Below are 18,509 nucleotides of genomic sequence, written 5' to 3' on the forward strand. Positions count from 1 at the left end.
AAGTATTAAAATATATAGAAGTATCTAAGTATTCTTTCAGCACTTTTATATTTAATTCTGTAGATGTTGAAATTGCATGAGTTTCTTATGATAATTATTAAATCTCTTTATATTGATATTGTTGAGTTATATACATATTAGCTATCTATTACTGTTGTAATTTCAATATTACTCAGAGTCACTGTGATATCATATCTATACTCATGTTTGAGAGTTTTATATTATCATTAGACATAATTATATCAATTATTGAATATATAATATCTGAGAAATCTGAAGAAGTGTAATTATATTCTTATATATCTGAGTATCAGAACTCTCAGATCTTTCACTGATATTCTCTTTATAAGATCTTACTCTCTTTGTAAGATCTTGTTACAGAGTCAGAGTGACTGATGAGTAAGCTTCTATTTAAGAACTATCTGAGAACTCAGTGTCTGTGTAACTGTTTAACTGTTTCTCTATTTCTTATATATTGTTATACATTTAGATATCTCTCAATGAATAATTGTTTCTGATGAGAAGATGATATGTGAATAATTATTTTCTAATAAGAAGACAATGAGTATTTTTATCTTTGTTATATAAGACCTATCAATATTATACTGATCTGATCAGCGTAGGCCTCTTATACTATAAAAACACTCATTGTCTTCTTATTAGAAAACAATTATTCACACATTATCTTCTCATCAGAAATGATTATTTATTGAGAGATATTTAAACATGTAACAATATATAAGTAATAGAGAAACAGTTAATCAGTTAAGTAGACACTGAGTTCTCAGATAGTTCTCAGATAGAAGCTTGCTTATCAGTTACTCTGACTCTGTAACAAGATCTTATAAAGAGAGTAAGATCTTATAAAGAGAATATCAGTAAAAAATCTGAGAGTTCTGACACTCAGATGTATAAGAATATAATTACACTTCTTCAGATTTCTCAGATATTATACATTCAATGATTGATATAATCATGTCTAATAATAATATGAAATCTCTGAATATAAGTATAGATGTGATGTCACAGTGACTCTAAGTAATGTTGAAATTACAACAGTAATAGATAGCTGATATGTATACAACTTAACAATGTCAATATGAAGAGATTCAACAATTATTACAAGAAACTCATACAATTTCAACATCTATAGAATCAAATATAAAAGCACTGAAAGAATACTTAGATACTTTCATATATTTTAATACTTCTGATCTCACTCTCTACTCATCATGAAGAATGAAAATGCTTATAAAACTAAGTATAGATGAAGATTTCATCAGTTCATTAATTAATCAAGATTGATATATCAATAAATAATTAAAGAATCACATAAAACAGAAGTTTTATTCATGAATGAAAGTATATAAATCAGTATTATAAATATCTGATAATATCATGAGATATCTTGATATTCTGTTTCAAGACAGTGCTATATAATAGAAAGTATTAAATTGATTATAGAGTATTTAACAGAGAAACACTTCTCTTACAACATTCATTTCTAACTTCAATATCAAGATTCTAGAAGCAGATGATCAATCTTGAGAGAATTGAATGAAGATTAGCATGCTTAAGAAGATATTAACTTTCAAACTCTTACAGATTCTTATAAGTATAAATGAAGATCTAACTTATAAAGATTTCTACACATAGCTCTGAATATTGAATAACTGTCTTATCAAGCTTAAGAGTATACAGAACAGTAGTAGAAGACATTACATTTATACACCTGCACTGAAGAATCATGATACAGATGTCATGAACTAAATAGATTTAAATATCTATACATAAGTAAGAGTTTCTGTTATTTAAACAGGCTTCTGAGTCTCTGAGATCACTTCTGAAGAAGTTACTGATTAATATTAATAAGAAGTATATATTAATTGTAACTGATTGAAACATATCATCTTCAACTGCTGATTAATCTATATATCTTCATACTTAAGAGAAAGATCAGCATCTTCATAATTAAGAGAAAGATCAGTTTCTTCTTATTTAAAGAATGAATCAGTGTCTGTTCACATCAATTATATAGCAGTGAAGAAAGATTCAGAAAATAACTATAAGAATACTCTAATAAAACAGAGAAAAGATTAACTTCTATTCAAATTTATAAATAGAAGCTTGAAGAGATTGAATAATAATAATTTAAAGAGAAGTCACTATATAATGATAAAATCTTCAGTTATAAGATATTATAATCTTCAGTATATTCTCTTATTAAATAGTTCACATTAAATCACTGTACTGTCACTGATTCAATCTCTTCTCAACTCATCAGACTCTGAGTTCTGTGTTATCTGAAACAGTGACTCTTGATCAATAGAAACTGCTTCTGAAAAGAGAGAATTAATGTGACAGACTGTGCCTGATCAATTATATAAACTATTTCATTACACTTCACAGATTCTATATACACTTCAATTCTCAGTCATTCTCAATTGCTGATTCTCAGCTGCCACTCTGATCAATTATATAGACTATTCTATTACACTTCACAGATTCTACATACACTTCAATTCTCAGTCATTCTCGATCACTGATTCTCAGCTGCTATGAACATGCATATATTCTTCCACCCCGAAGCTCCACCGCGTACACCATCACATATGTGTATAAATATTCACCTCGATCACTGATTCTCGCACTTTCTCTTTCTTTCCTTCTCTAGTGTTTTTATCTTTGTTATATAAGACCTATCAATATTATACCGATCTAATCGGCGTAGACTTCTTACATATATAGCTGTTTTAACAGACTAGATCTGGTTGATTTTCTTCTCTTCATATTCAGATAATTCTGAATTTAGTCATTTTCTTATAGCTGCTTGAGTTTCTGATAGAAAGTCTATTAAATATTTAATTCCTGTCTCAGTTGAGAATAAGAATCTCATATTTAATTGATTTAGATCATACTTCTCTTTCAATCTGGCTCTGAGACTATTGTATAATGCACAGTGCATTACAATATGCTCAGAATTGTCATTTGTGTTACAGAATGAGCATTCTATTGAGTCAAATCTATCATCAAATCTTTGTATATAAGATTTGAAATAGCCATGTCCTAGTTTCAGCTGTATTATAGATGAGAATATTTTCTTTTTACATTTAATTGAACAAGATTTCCACTTGGGTTTTGTTTCAAATCTTGAATAATGTATACTCTTCTTTTGTTTCTGCCAGCTTTCATTTCACTTGTCTAAACAAGATTCTTTTATTTTTCTCTTTATAAAAGATCAGAACATAATTTTTTGAATAGATCTGCTTAATTCTGCACTCTTTTTTACAGCTGAATCAGTCAATTCATTGTCATGAATATTCATATGAGCAGGAACTCAGTGCAGATGAATTATCAGCTTTGATATTCTTCTCTTTTGAATTTTCAAAACAGAGTTTAAGATCAGTTCAAGATTCATTTGATTATTATAAATCTGACTATTTCTAAGTCTTTTTAAAGCAGCTTGACTATCAGAGAATATTCATACCTCTTTCAAACAATTTCCTCTTTTATGAAATTTTATTTCAATGAGTTTGAAAGCTTTCACTATTATGAATAGTTCAGCATCAAAGACTTCACATTCAGAGTCTAGATTTCAGAAATCTGAGATAAAATTGATATTATCTTCAGTATAAGCAATGTCTGTGTCTAATCTATTCAAGTTCTCATTTTTTGAGTCATCTGAATAAATCAGAATAGAGTCTTTTATATTGATTGTAAAAATTCTCTTCAAATACTGTTCATATTCTTTCTTCTTTGATAGTTCACTTATTTATAAGTCTATAAGAGATTCAAGCTTTTCTCTTCAGAGAGATAACTTCTCATGATCAACTTTTTCAATATTTAAAGAAGAAAATTGATTTTTAATTAGAGAGTATAGTCTGTACAGTTGAGAAGGCATTTTCTTTAAAGAATTATTTTCATTTCAATCAAGAAATCTATTTCAATTCAGTTCATTTTCAGAGTTAATTGATGAAAATGAAGAAGAGACTCTTTCTCTGACTATATGATTTAAGCTCATCTTTACAACTCTCAGAGCATAGTTCATACAGGCCTTTTCAAATTTAATAGCAGAAGAAGAAATTGAAGCTTCAATTTCTATTGCTTTAATAGAAGATAATTTGAATGCTCTCAGAATTCTTCTCAAGACTCTGTTTTACAGACTTTGAAAGAGTTCAGTGAAATTCTCTTGATTATTTCATCAAACTTGAACTTCATAATCAGCTACTGATGTAATACAGGCTATATATAACTGTCTCATAGCCTGGAAGAATAGATCTCTCTCTGTATTTGATAGTCTGATTATGTTATTCAATAGTCTTTCTGCCTTGACAGTTCTTTGTTGAATGTGATATTTAAAATTCAACTTGGAGTTTAATCATACTTCTAATCATTTGATATTCACACTGGGTTTAATCTCTCTATTTAAAAGAGTTAGAGATAGTTCTTTCTCATTGAATCTAGAAAAGAAATGAATTAACTCAGTTTTATTCATATTAAATTGAATTTGATTGATATCTGCTCTAACAAAGATTTTCTTTGCAGCTTCTTCAATTACTTTCAAATTCTCTTTGATAGTTTTTGAGCTGTAAACTAGACCAATATTATTCATATAACTCAGAGATCACACTATTCTCATATTTCTATTTTTGAATAGATATGCAGTGTATATTACAAATAAAATGAGTGAGATTGAAGATTTCTGTGATACTTCTATTTTTATCTCAGTCTTGTCTTGTTTCATTTCATCAAAGAAGAGTTGTATACTTCTTTTAGATATAAAACAGTTAACTCATTTTATTAGAGAAAGTGGCAGTTTTAATATCTTCAATGTCTGAATTAACTTTGACTTTGAAACATGATCAAATGCTTCTTTTATATCAATAAAAACTACAGTTGAGACCAGACTCTCATACTTTGCTATTTGAATATTATGAACAACTGAGAGAATAGTGTCAATTATAGAACACTGTTTTCTATCTCTCATTTATTCACTGAATAAAAGAGAATTATCTATAGAGCTTATAAAAGATAGTTAAGTAGCTATTATCTTTTCTAAAACCTTTTCTAGACAGTTCAATAGAGATATTACTCTATATAACTTAGAAATTGAAGTTTTTCTATTAGGTTTTATAAGAATCACTTCAGTGACTTCTCTCCAGCATTCAGAATGATATTCATTTTTCAAGAGATTGAAAAAGAGCTCAAAATATTCATTCTTTAAGTAGAAATATGTATTTTGAATAATCAAGTGATTAATTGAATCAGGACCTGCAGCAGTTTTAACAGAACTTGAGAAGATAGCTGACTCTAATTCATCTTATGTAAGATCAGGTCATTCTCAGTCATTTTCATCAATATAGTTAAGAAGTGATATATTCTCTTCCTCTGAATCTGAATCTGAATCTGATGAGTTCTGAAAGAGAATTCTCATAAAAGCTTGATATTTTTCCTTAAAAGAGTTTGCTGTATATAATTCATTCTGAAACCTATATTCTAAGACTGAAAGTTTTGCTACACTTCTTGTTTTAGTATAGTTAAAAGCTTTAAAAACTTTCTTCTCTTATACTTCTTCAAGAAATTTATTTCAGCAGTCTGTTTTAGCTCTTTTAATATCTGAAAAATATTCATTTCTGACAGCTTTGAACTCTTCATCAGATATTACATCATTCTTTCAATCTCTTCTAGCAGTAGCTAATTCTTTTCTTTTAGATGAGATATTCTCATTTCACCAAGGTTTTGAATACTCAGAAGATTTTCTTTTTGGAATATTATCTCTAACACTTGTTAGAATGATAGATGTAATAAGCTTCACTCTATTCTTAAGCATTTCATTTGAGATATCTTGACCAGAATTTCAATATAGCTCATTCTGTCTTTCAGATTTTAACAGTTTTATACTTTCTTCAACTGCTTTTCAATCAGCTTTTTCAAAGTTATACTGATTAGAGAGAAGAGGATTTTCACTCATTTGTTTTTCACTCAGTTCAATATCAAATTGAATAATCTCATGATCTGATCCTGATGTCTCATTTGAATTAATAAATCAGTTTACAAGTCTTCTTTTCATTAGATTTTATGATATGAAGATTAGATCTATAATAGACTTCTGTTTCATATCTTTTCTAAAGAATGTTTGTTGATCAGACTTATTCATCAAATCTATTAAATACTTAAAGATTCATTCAATCAGATTATCAGCTCTTACTACTCTCTTGCATTCTGAATTTCATCAGAAATAATGTGCATTGAAGTCTCCTGCAATTATAGAGTTTCTTGATAGAGTTATATTCAGAAATTCTCTATCAATTGTTCAGATATTGTTATATTTCTTCAATGACTTTTCATTATAGATATTTATAAGCTGTATGATATCAAACTTATTTTCTTTATCTATAATGTCACTTAGACTGACCGTGTGACCGTGTCTGGGACCAGGACCAGATTTTTTGATAGTCCCATTACCAATTCGACTGATCCCATTACATGGTTTTAACATTAGATAGTAGTCCCATACTGTCCCAGTGGGACTTACTGTCTACTCTTGTCACATTTTCCAAATGGGACCATGATTTCCACTTCTCAATTTAAATTATTTTTATTGCTTTAAATGACTTTAAATCTCATTTGAGCGTTACCAAAAAGTGTTACTTTTTAAAAAATTAAAAATAGTCTAAAAAAAACCTTAAAATGTCTAAAAATAGTAACTTTATGCCAAGAATGAGACTAAATGGGACCAAATGAGACCACTTTCTCATTTTTTTCAAGTCATGGTTCCATTTTAAGATCTGATATATAGTCACTTTACCTGTTTTTTTGATAGCCAGTCCCAGCGGGATTCACGCCAAGAAATGTATGAGACCAGACCAAATGAGATCAAACGTGAAATTCATGATCCCGGCGGCCAGTCTAATATCACTCATCAGAATATCAGAGTCAGATATGATATCAAATCTTAGATTAAATTAATATCTTGATCTCTTTCTTTCATAGATCACTACTCTTGACTTTATCTCAGACTTTTGAGGTAAAAAGCAGTAGTAGCTTAAATGAGAAATGACATATTTTTGCTCAGCATCAAAATTCGGCTTCTGAAGCAGTACAAAATCAACTTTTTATTCAAATGCAATTTGAAGACAAGAATAAATGCAATTTGAGTTTCTATCTACATTATTTTGAATAAATGTGATTTTTGAAGAGTTTTTAAACTTTTTTTTTTTATTTTTGTTATATATTCATACTAAAAGAGAGTAGAGTAGAATCTAATCACTATTATCAGATAGTAGATTATAACTGTTCTGAAAAGTAGAAATCTCAACTGCTTGTATTATATCTAGTTTATCATCAGAGTCATTTCTTAATTCTCTAATCTTAATAGAAGTTTGAGAATTCAAATTCTGTTTACATTTAGCTGGAGAATTGAAGTTTGAAGATTTACATAGTTAAGAGTTTCTTCTTTTTAAGCTTATAGTTGTGAGTTTACTGACTTGACTATTCTCTTCAGTTCTAGATTTACTCTGAGCTTCATCTTTTCTTCAGTTCTTTTGAGTTCTTGAAGTAAATATACATTCTTTTGAGCTAGATGCATGTTTTTCTTTGCAATTAGAGTATTTAAGCAGAGTATATTAACATATTTCATCTCTTTTTAAGCATGTTTCACATTTATACTCACTAGTTTTATAACCTCTGGCACAGAATGCACATTTTAAGTCTCTGAAACAGAAGATTGCAAAGTGTTCATATCTTTGACAGTTTGAATACTGTGTTTAAGCTTTGAGATTCATTCTTGAGTCTTTGTATTCATAAACTCTCATTTTCAAATCTGCTACTCTTACTTCAGAGATCTTTGACTGTTCAATTGTTTTTGTATATACTAGAATAGAGGCATTTCTTCTGCTTTGTCTGAACTCAATTGAATTTAGTCATACAGACTCTTTTCTCAGTTGAATAGAGTTGTATTCTTCTAATTCATTTTTGAAAAGTAGTATTTCTTCTTCACAGTCAAAAATTTCAACTGAAATATTATAAAGAATGAATTTATCTCACTTTTCATCTCTCTTAGATAGAAGTATTGTGTTTAACAAAGATTCTACTGCTGATTTTCAGAGATTCTCATTCTGAATAAGGAATTCTGCACTGAATTCAGACATTGTGATCAGAATGATGAAGTTTTCAAAGAAGAATAACTCAATTAAAGCTATAACTGATTTTTGAACTTTAATATCAGTCATTAACTGAGAAAAGAACTGCTGATTGATTTCATTTCTTATTCTGAAAATGAGGTTTGAGTTTAGCTTATTTCTCTGCAATATATTCTGATTTGAGACTTTGAGAATAAGTCTTCTATTTCTGAAGATTTGAAGATTTTTCTCTTTTTACATTTTTTTCTTCACTCTTCTATCACTAGAAGTATGAGCAGTATTCTTCTCAGTTTTCTCAGAATTTTGAGCAGGTTTTGAGATAGCAGATTTAGAGATAGCAGATTTAGAGATAGCAGATTCAGCTGCTTGAGCATATGTTTTCTTCTGATTTAAAGAAGAAGAAGAAGAAGAAGTAGAAAAGAAAGAAGAGCAAACTGAAGAGTGAGTGATTATATTAGAAATTTTCAAAGTTTTTTAAACTGTGTTTGAAATTCTAAGTTTGAACTTGATCACTTTCTGTACTTGTCTAGTCTGAGTATGAAGAATTAACAGAACTTTTTTATTCATCTCACTCAGATACTGCTTTTCAAGAATTTTACTTACTTTTTCAAGTTTCTGTATTTCAAGAACTTGTTGTTTCTCTATTTCTTCTTTCTTTCTTCTCTTCAGAATTTCAATCTCAGGAATAGCTTTTGAGAAAGCATCTTTTTTCACATTAACTAAGTGTACTTTTGAACTCATTGTTCTTACTCAATGAAAAGTTGATCAGACTAATTTAATTGAGATATTTATTAAACTTTTTTGAATTGAAAAGTTGATCAGACTGTTTCAATTAAGAGATTTCTAAGTCTGTTTTCAATTGAAAAGTTGATCAGACTATTTCAAAAGAAGAATAACAGACTTTTGTGTATAAAACACTTGATTTTTTTCACACTAGTTCAGTAACTAGGTTAGATTTTTGAAGAGAATCTAATAAACTAAAAGTGATTTTTAAGATAAATTAATAAAATGTTTACAAACTCTTTCTTGAGATACAGTGAGAAAAAGTATGATATCAATTGATAATAAATCAGATAATATGACAGTTTTTGAGAGAAAAACTGATAAAAAATAAGTCAATTTTTTGCAGAGAAATTGATTAAAACTATTTAATTTTATTCTAAATTATTCAATTCTTCTCACACAATAAGTGTGCAACTCAAATTAGTCAATAAAGAGTGTAAAAGAGAATTAAGTATTAATTAAAGCTCTTCAGTCACTGAAAAAGTAATTCTTACTTAAAAGAATATAAAATTATGACAGAAAACAACTCTGTTTTTAATTCTTTGTAAGAATATTGTGTAAAACCCAGAGAAAAACACCTTACTTTTTCAAGAGAAGTAAAAAACTATTTCTAAGATCTTTTTTTTTTATTGCATTAACTGCTGCAGAAGAATGAGATAGAAACTGCTAAGATATACACTACTGTATATCTTCTATCAAGACTTTCTCTCTTCAGAGTCTTGATATTATAGAGAATACAAGTCTATTTCTATATAATAATATAAATATTGTCAGCAGGATGTAGAGGAACTGGTTATTTATATCTCAAAATAGAAGACTTTGTCAATGATTATATCAATATAGAGTTAATTCTCAAATTCAATAGAAATCTAGTATTGCTGTTCTCAATCTCTTGCAGAATCTATTGAATATTGAGATATTAAAACTAGATTTAATATATCTCACTGTGCAGAGATCAAAGGCTCAGTCAGATCTTGAGATATACTGATTTTATAGTTGTTGTGTCTGCTGATTATGTATTGAGTACAGTTGCTGAGGTATCTTTTTGTACTTTTCTGTCGGGGATGGGCCAGGTTGAGAGGGGTGGTTACAAGGGTGAGACTTGGCGTTGATGTCTAGATATGATACACTGAAGACAGACCGCGGAGGTTGCACTTCAGAAGTGGCTGTTGATTATGTGCTTGATATTATCACCGAGGTATCTTTTTGTATTTTTCTGCCGGGGATGGGCCAGATTAGGAAGGGCGGTACGAGGGTGGGACTTGGCATTGATGTTTTGGAACATCAAAGGTGGGCAGGGTTTTCGCGGAGGTCGCTCCTCAGATATCTCCACAACTACAGATCGGGGATCTTCCAAAATCGAGAAGATTGGTGCATATGGCTAGGTCTCTTCACCTTACAATTTGTATGGCAATTTGGCCCGGGGCTGTGGTGTGATAGGGGGGAATGAGGGATAGTCCCACACAGGAGTTTCGAATGACGTCTGGTTCACGTTTGGCTGGATAACTCCACCACCACACGGGGTATGCGGTCGGCGATGGGGTCAAAATGCTCGGTTGATCAGACTAATTCAATTGAGATATTTATTAAACTCTTTTGAATTGAAAAGTTGATCAGACTGTTTCAATTAAGAGATTTCTAAGTCTGTTTTCAATTGAAAAGTTGATCAGACTGAGAAATCTCTCTTCATTAGCAAATACTGATCAGCTTTTTACTATCATCTTATAATAAAACATCTTCTCAGTACTGCATTTCATTCACAGATAGATAATCAGACTGAATGTCAGAATCAGATACTAGAATAGCATCTTCAAGTATTCTGTTCATATTATCAGAATAATTGACTTAAATATCTTCTAATCACTGAATTTATATATAATAATATAAAGAATGCAATCTTAAAGATATCTTCTTTCTATACTTATTATGAATATAATTCTTCATTACTCAGTGACATTGTGAATAACATTTCAAAGAGAGAAATAGACAGTCAGAATGTTGAATAGATATAGAGAACAGAGTACTTCTCAGTATCAGAAGTAAAAGTGAGATTGAAACTTTTAAATAAAATTCATAAGAAGATAGTAAAAAGTATTTACTATGCTCAGAAGTAGTAGATAAAATACTATAATTGAAAATATCTTTCAATGAAGTTCTTGATAGAGAATTAAGTACTACTTTCAGCAAAGAATATCAAGATAATAAGACTGTTTAAGAAGCTCAGTGAGTGATGACTAGAATCTTTCTCAGTAACAAGAGTGATAAGTACGCAGATATATAAGTTAAAATTACTCATAGAATTGAAATCAATTCATTCTGTTTTTCACATTTTCTATTTAAAGCTCTATAAGCAACACTCTGAGATGAAGCTGTCTCAGTCAGTTGATATTAAGATTGAGAGTGATACTGAATATCTCTAAGAAATCCCGCTTCTTGCGGATTCTTTACCTCTATTTCTATCTCTCGCGTAATCAATAGAGTTAGCGGCCCTTAGCTACACACAACTATATAGACTGGAGTTCATGAATACTATTCATAACTCAGCTTGAATACTATCATATATTTAATTTCTACATTTTATCTTTCTACTGTGAATACTTCTAGTAGTTAACAGTATATATTACATCAAGCTGCAAACATCTGAATAATTGCCTGTGAGTACTTATTCTTACATTTCAAGCTCAGTCAGTTAGCAACTGCCTGTTATAACTGAAAGAACTAGAAACTTATATACTTCAATCTCTGTAAATTCTACTGTAGACACTCAGAAGCAGTTATCTGAATCATGAATAACTCTTATAAAAGAAGTCTCAGAAGACTTATCAATCACTCACAGAATATTATTCTCTATATCTATAACAGAGAAACTCTCTGAACTGATGAATAAATCAATCTCAGTGAAGAACATTCTTAAGCATCTTTCATAAAATCAAGCTATTTTTCTATAAGGAATGCTTACTGTCTGCAAACACTTTTAAACTGAGTCTTTAAACATAATTATGAGAGATATCTATGAACTGAAAAAAAACTTTCCTAAGCTGTAATTACTTAAGATCACTTATTGAATTACAATCTATAAAAGCTTTTATAAGTTTGTATTTAAAATTGACTTACAAGCTCAGCTGTGTGATATGAAAGATGAAGAAGCTGTTATCTATATAATAACAGATCTCTATTACACTGAAGTCAAGAACTGACTGAATTTGTAAGAAATCCCGCTCCTCGCGGATCCTTTACCTCTATTCCTATCTCTCGCGTAATCAATAGAGCTAGCGGCCCTTGACTACACACAACTATATAGACTGAAGTTCATGAATACTATTCACAACTCAGCTTGAATGCTATTATACATTTGATCTCTACATTTATCTTCCTACTGTGAACACTTCTAGTAGTTAACAGTACATATCACACTAAGCTGTAAACACCTGAATAATCGCCTGCGAGCACTTATTCTTACATTTCAAGCTCAGTCAGTCAGCAACTGCCTGTTATGACTGAAAGAACTAGAAACTCGCGTGCTTCAACCCCTGCGAACCCTACTGCAGACATCCAGGAGCAGCCACTTGAATCATGAATAACCCCCGTGGAAGAAGTCCCAGAGGACTTATCAATCACTTGCAGGACATCATTCTCTGCATCTGTGACAGAGGAACCCTCTGAACCCATGAATAAATTAATCTCAGTGAAGAACATTCTTGAGCATCTTCTGTGAGATCAAGCTATTTTTCTACAAGAAATGCTTACTGCCTGCAAACACCCTTGAACCAAGTCTCTAGACATGATCTTCAGAGACACTCATGAATTGAAAAGAAACTTTCTCAAGTCATGATCACTTAAGGCCATCTATTGAACCACAATCTATAAAAGCTTTTGCAAGTTTGCATTTGAAATTGACTCACAAGCCCAGCTGTGTGACATGGAAGATGAAGAAGCTATCATCTACATGATAACAGACCTCTATTACACTGAAGCCAAGGACTGACTGAATCATCTAGAGAATGATTATAAGAGATTCTGATGATCTGTTCTCAAGACCTATCTAGAGAATAAGTTAAGAAACTTTGCAAGTCAGACAGAGAACACCTGGACTGTGATCATTAATATTAGAAAAAGAGGTGAGGAATCTGATGAAGACTACTCACAGCACTTCATGAAATTGTGACATGAATTGAGATCTGTGAAAACAGGGCTCTGAAATAAGACCTGAATGATGATGTTTATAAAGAGGCTGAATAAAGATATGCAGAACAAGCTCATTGAGCAAGACTCTAAGCTCTTAGCTCTGAAGAAACTGATGACTCTCATTCATTGCTTATGAATCACTGTGAGAGCCACAGACTCGCGGAGAGCAGATCATCAACCAGCCCTGTGAGAACCAGGACAACAGAGAACAGGTTTGTCAGGAAAAGATGACAAGACACAGAGAGATTCATGTCTGACTACTGAGCAGGAAGAAAGAGCTTCACAAGCTTCTATGAACAGAGTGTACAACAGAGAGACTAAGAAAAAGAGACTCTGCTTCATCTATTCTAAATCAGAATATCTCTGTACAAACTGTTCAGACAAATCAAAATAGGAATTTGAAGAGTTGTGAACATAGTCAGCAACAGCCTTCTTAAGGATCTTGAAGCTGACACCTGAATCTGTTGCTTCTTCAATGAAAATGCTTGCTTATGAGAAGAGACTGCATCACAGTGCTGCTGCTCTGCAAGCATGAGAAGCATTGATGAACTCAGAATCTCAGATCACTGTGATGTCTCTAAAGCTCACAGAGTGAATGAGCTGAAAGGTGAAGACTGAGAACCTGCTCTTGTAACAAGCAGAGTGTGAGAACTCAGACCTGAGAACTGAGAGACTCACAAGAGTCATCTTTGAATTGCAAGATCTCTCTGAAATCTGGAGAAGATTTACAGAAACTGTGATTATCACAGACATCACAGATGACATGTATTTGAGACTTACATGACTTCAAAGACATAATCCGCACATAGCTGTTCATGAGTCAGGTTTATACTTTCAATCAGTGTTGACAGACTTACTTACAGAGATAGAAGCAGTTGATGCTGTAGAGTTGATTAGAGGAGATAAGCTCATCTATGTAATGACTTTGCAAGTGTCTGAGGATCTTGTGATCATGAAAACTGAGCTTCAGATATCAGAGAAATACTGAGATCTTGCAGAGATGTTCAGCCCAGTTAAGACAGCTGAGCTTTCTTCTCATCATAAGAAGAATCTAGTAATAGATTTGATAGAAGAGTAGAAACCCTTCTGAGAATCAATCTATAAGCTCTTTCATTATGAGACAGAGGTCTTGTGAACCTATGTGAAGAAGAATCTGAAGAATGACTTCATTCAATCTTCACAGGCCTCTGTGGGAGCCTCTGTGATGTTTGTGAAGAAGAAGGATGAAGATCTCAGATTGTGTATAGACTACTATGACCTGAATTTCAAGACAACAAAGAGCTGCTATTCTCTGTCTCTGATTGAGAATGTGATCAACTGTCTCATGAGAGCTGTCATATTCATATAACTGAATGTGATCAATGTATATACACAGCTGTGAATACAGTCTGAGAATGAATAAAAGACTGTCTTTAGAACTGCACTGAGATTGTTTAAATATCTAGTAATGCCTTTTGATCTGACTAATGTCTCTGCAGCATTTCAGTCTTTCATCAATAAAACACTTCATGCATATCTGAATGTCTTTGTGATAATATATCTGAATGATGTGGTGATGTACTTTATGAAGAAGGAAGAACACACTGAGCATGTGTGAAGTGTGTTGAAGGCCTTAAATGAGACAGAACTGTATGTTAAGCTTGTGAAGTGCAACTTCAGTGTCTGCTGAATTAATTTTCTAGAATATGTAATCATCACAGATGATATTCAGATGGAACCTTCACAGGTTGAGACTATTCTATCATGACTGAAGCCAACTAGTATTCATGAGATTCAGATCTTTCTGAGCTTTGTGAATTTCTATAGACAGTTTATCTTTGTATTTACAAGAATCTCCTTGGATCTTACAGACATGCTGAAGAGTGAAAACAAGAAGAAGTCATCCTGTGAATGGAGGATGGAAAGGTTGTTAAGAAGAAAGAACTGTAAGGACTTTCTTACCCCAGAAGCTCGTGAGGCCTTTGCAAGGTTGAAACAGATATTTGCAGATGCAGTGATGCTGTTCCACTTTGATTCCTTGCTCTTAACCAGATTAGAGACAGATGCCTTCTTCTTTATGATTTCAGAAATAGTCTCACAACTACAGTCAAATGAGAACTGGGTTTCAGTGGCCTTTTTCTCACAGAAGATGCAACCTGTGAAGATCAACTATGACATTCATGATCAGAAGCTTCTCATAATAGTGGAATTCTTTCATCACTGATGTCACTACTTCAAGAGCCTCATAACAGTGATTACTGTTAGAACTGATCATGACAGCTTGTGACAGTTTGCTTCAATCAAGAAACTCTCACAGCAGCAGGTTCACTGAGCTCAGAAACTGAGTGAGTTCTGGTTCAAGATAGAGCATATCAAGAGAACTAAGAACTCAGCAGACAAACCCTCTCACAGGCCAGACTATGTTAAGAAGGCCAGGGCAACAGACATAGAGAGACTAGAGAAGACAGAAAAGCTTCACAGAATACTCAGACTGAGTGTTGTGAAGAGATTGACTGAAGAGTCTCTCAATTCCCTGTAAGAGAAGAGGAAAGAGAGAGAGAAGAAGCCTGTGCAACTACTCTCTGTAACACTGAGAGTCAACACTCTGAGAATCTCTGTGAGAATTCTTGAAGAGAGTATCTATAACCTGAAGAGTTTGCAGGCTTTGAGAAGCATCATGAAAGACCTGATGTAAGAGAAAACAGAGCACAAGTCTTTGCAAGATCTTCTATTCAGATTGTCTGAACTGCAACTGAAGAATAAATATGCTCAGCATATTCAGAAACTGCTCATGACAGAGATCAATTCTGCAGAAACAAAGAATTGAAGAGACTTAAATAACCTCTTGCAAAGAGAGGGCTGGATTTATATACCTGTGAATAAGTTTCTACACATAGAACTCATCAAAAGGCATTATGACTCTTCTCTAATGAGTCATTTTACAGACACTAGAACTCATGAGTTACTTGTAAGAAAATACTTCTGACTGAAGATGTGAGAACTTGTGAAGAAGATAGTGAATTCTTGTGCTGTTTATCAGAGTTCACAGGTAGTGTGGTCCAGGTCATATGAAGAACTCACTCCTCTACTCATCTCACAGAAACCTTGGAAACAGCTAGAAATGAATACTCTTATGAGCCTCTCTGAAAGCAAGGACATATATGATGCCTGCTTTGACAGTGTGCTGGTGATAGTGAATTACTTCATCAAGATAACACACTTTATACTCACTCACAAGAACTTGAAGTCAAAGGATTTGACTCATATCTTTGTCTACAATGTGATCCAGTTGCATGAATTGCCTGTGAACATTGTCTCAGACAGAGAATCAATCTTTACAGAAGAGTTCTGATCTGACCTGATAACTATACTGAAGATCTTATGAGATCTAAGTATGACTTTTCATCAACAGACAGATGATCAGATAGAACATCTGATAAGTATATTGAAACAGTATCTGTGATGCTTTGTCAATTACAATCAGAATGACTGAGTGCATTGATTGCTACTTGCAGAGTTTGTGTACAACAACTCAAAGCATGTCAGTACAGATAAAACCCTCTTTGAGATGCTCACTGAGACTCATCTGCAGATGATCTTGATGAACCCGCGAGAGTATACTATAGAGTGTGATGATGCCTGTGAACAGGCTGAGAGAATTCAGAAGATTCAGAAGAAAGTTCATGAATTCTTGAGAAAGACTCAAGAGTATCAGAAGAGATACTATGACTTCAAGCACATTGTGAAGAGTTTCAAGAAAGATGATAGAGTCTGACTGAGTCTAGAAAACATTATCATGCAGAGATCTAGCAAGAAGCTGAATCTCTTACAGACAGAGTCTTATAAGATTATGAAGAAAGTTAGTTCACAGTTCTACAGATTGAAACTGTCATCTGAATTATAGATATATAATGTTTTTTATGTCTCTTTACTCTGTGAATATAAGGAATTCTCAGAAGAGAACTCTGTGACTCATCACTCTGTTCATAAAGCACTAGAGAGTGAAAGAGAATACCAGATTAAAGAAATTATTAACTCAGAGAAGTGAGATTATGAGCTCTGATTCAAGGTTCAGTGACAAGAGTATTCTGACAAGATGAATGAGTTCACTTGAGAATCATCTGAGTAGATAAGATATCTGCAGAAGCTGAGACATGACTTCCATGCTATAAATCCTGATAAGTCAGAATAACACAGTCTTTGCTAAGAACCTGATTATGATAAAGATATTAACACTGTCATTTATAAATCCTAGTCTATAAGATAATGAGTTTCTACTGAGATGAACAGTCTGCAGTGTATGCAAGAAAAGAAGAAAACATATTCTTATTAAAGTTAAAAAATAAGAAAATAAACAGGGCTGTGAATACAATTTAGAGATTAACAAAGAAAAAACAAAGAAAACTTACACTTATATTATTAATATCTGTGACACTCAATCCTTTCACAACTATCAATTTTTCTCTTCAAAGAAGCAGAGAGTATCATGTCTGCAGTACAGACAATTATTACATTTGATATGAAGACTGTCAGAAATGCACAGACTTCAGAGAAGCTGAACATCAGGGCATGTGCAGTTGCAGCAGAGCCTTGAAGACTGATTATCTGCACATGTGATCAGATATCTCTCACAAAGCTGTGTTCACTCTCTCAGTTGTGTTGAAGTATTCAGCCTGAAAACAATGAAGATGCAGAGAGAGAGCTCATCTGCTCAGACTAACTCCTGTTGTGAATTCATGACATTCACATTGCCTTGATTACTCGGATTTTGTGGGTACCTGGGGATTCATCTCTCATTGACAATGAAATTGCAGAAATGCGCCGCGGCGTGAGAACCATTGGCAGGGAATCTAGGCATATTCACATATGCCTGGTCAGAGATTGTGCAGGCAGAAGAGAGGTGGTCATAGGCCTGCGAGGCTGCAGAAGGCACTGGCAACACTGAGAGCTTTGTAAGAACTGTCAGCTAGGATCTGTAAGGAATTACTTATGAGAAGACTTACAGCAAAGGAAGGGACTGCACTGCTTGAAGCCAGGGGCTGGCCTGGGGAAGGGATGAGGTGGGCTGCTGGCTTGAAGATTGGATGCAGTGGTGAGGCTGAGAAGAGTGAAGGCACAGTCATGGATGACAGTGTCCCTGCTCCACCAGCCAGCAAAAAGTGATCAGAGAAGTTGTGAGGACACTCATAAGAAGCTCAGCAGCAGTCAGACATTGTTTGTGAAGATGTTGAAATTAAAAAAATTTTTATTCTTGAGAAGTTCTTGAATCAATATGTGAACATTGTCAGAAACACTCTCTCTCTGTCATCTGAGTGAAAACACTTTGTGAATGAATGAGAATACTCACAGTTTGTGAGAATGAGAGCTGTTACAGAAAAAGAGAAAAGAAGATAAGATTCCATGAACAGATCTGAGATACTT

General features: G+C 32.7%; 1 protein-coding gene across 1 annotated transcript; it reads right to left on the bottom strand.

Annotated features, from left to right (window-relative positions):
- Nucleotides 1-17,874: 17,874 nt before the first annotated feature.
- Nucleotides 17,875-18,211, bottom strand: BDCG_01124 (uncharacterized protein; the record flags this gene model as incomplete). The annotated part of the gene is made up of 2 exons (XM_045416634.1): nt 17,875-18,036; nt 18,092-18,211. The coding sequence occupies 2 exons, from the start codon at nt 18,209-18,211 to the stop codon at nt 17,875-17,877; spliced, it is 282 nt and encodes a 93-aa protein (XP_045272317.1).
- Nucleotides 18,212-18,509: the final 298 nt, after the last annotated feature.

The sequence above is a fragment of the Blastomyces dermatitidis genome, assembly GCF_000003525.1.
Source record: "Blastomyces dermatitidis ER-3 genomic scaffold supercont1.1, whole genome shotgun sequence".
NCBI lineage: Eukaryota > Fungi > Ascomycota > Eurotiomycetes > Onygenales > Ajellomycetaceae > Blastomyces > Blastomyces dermatitidis.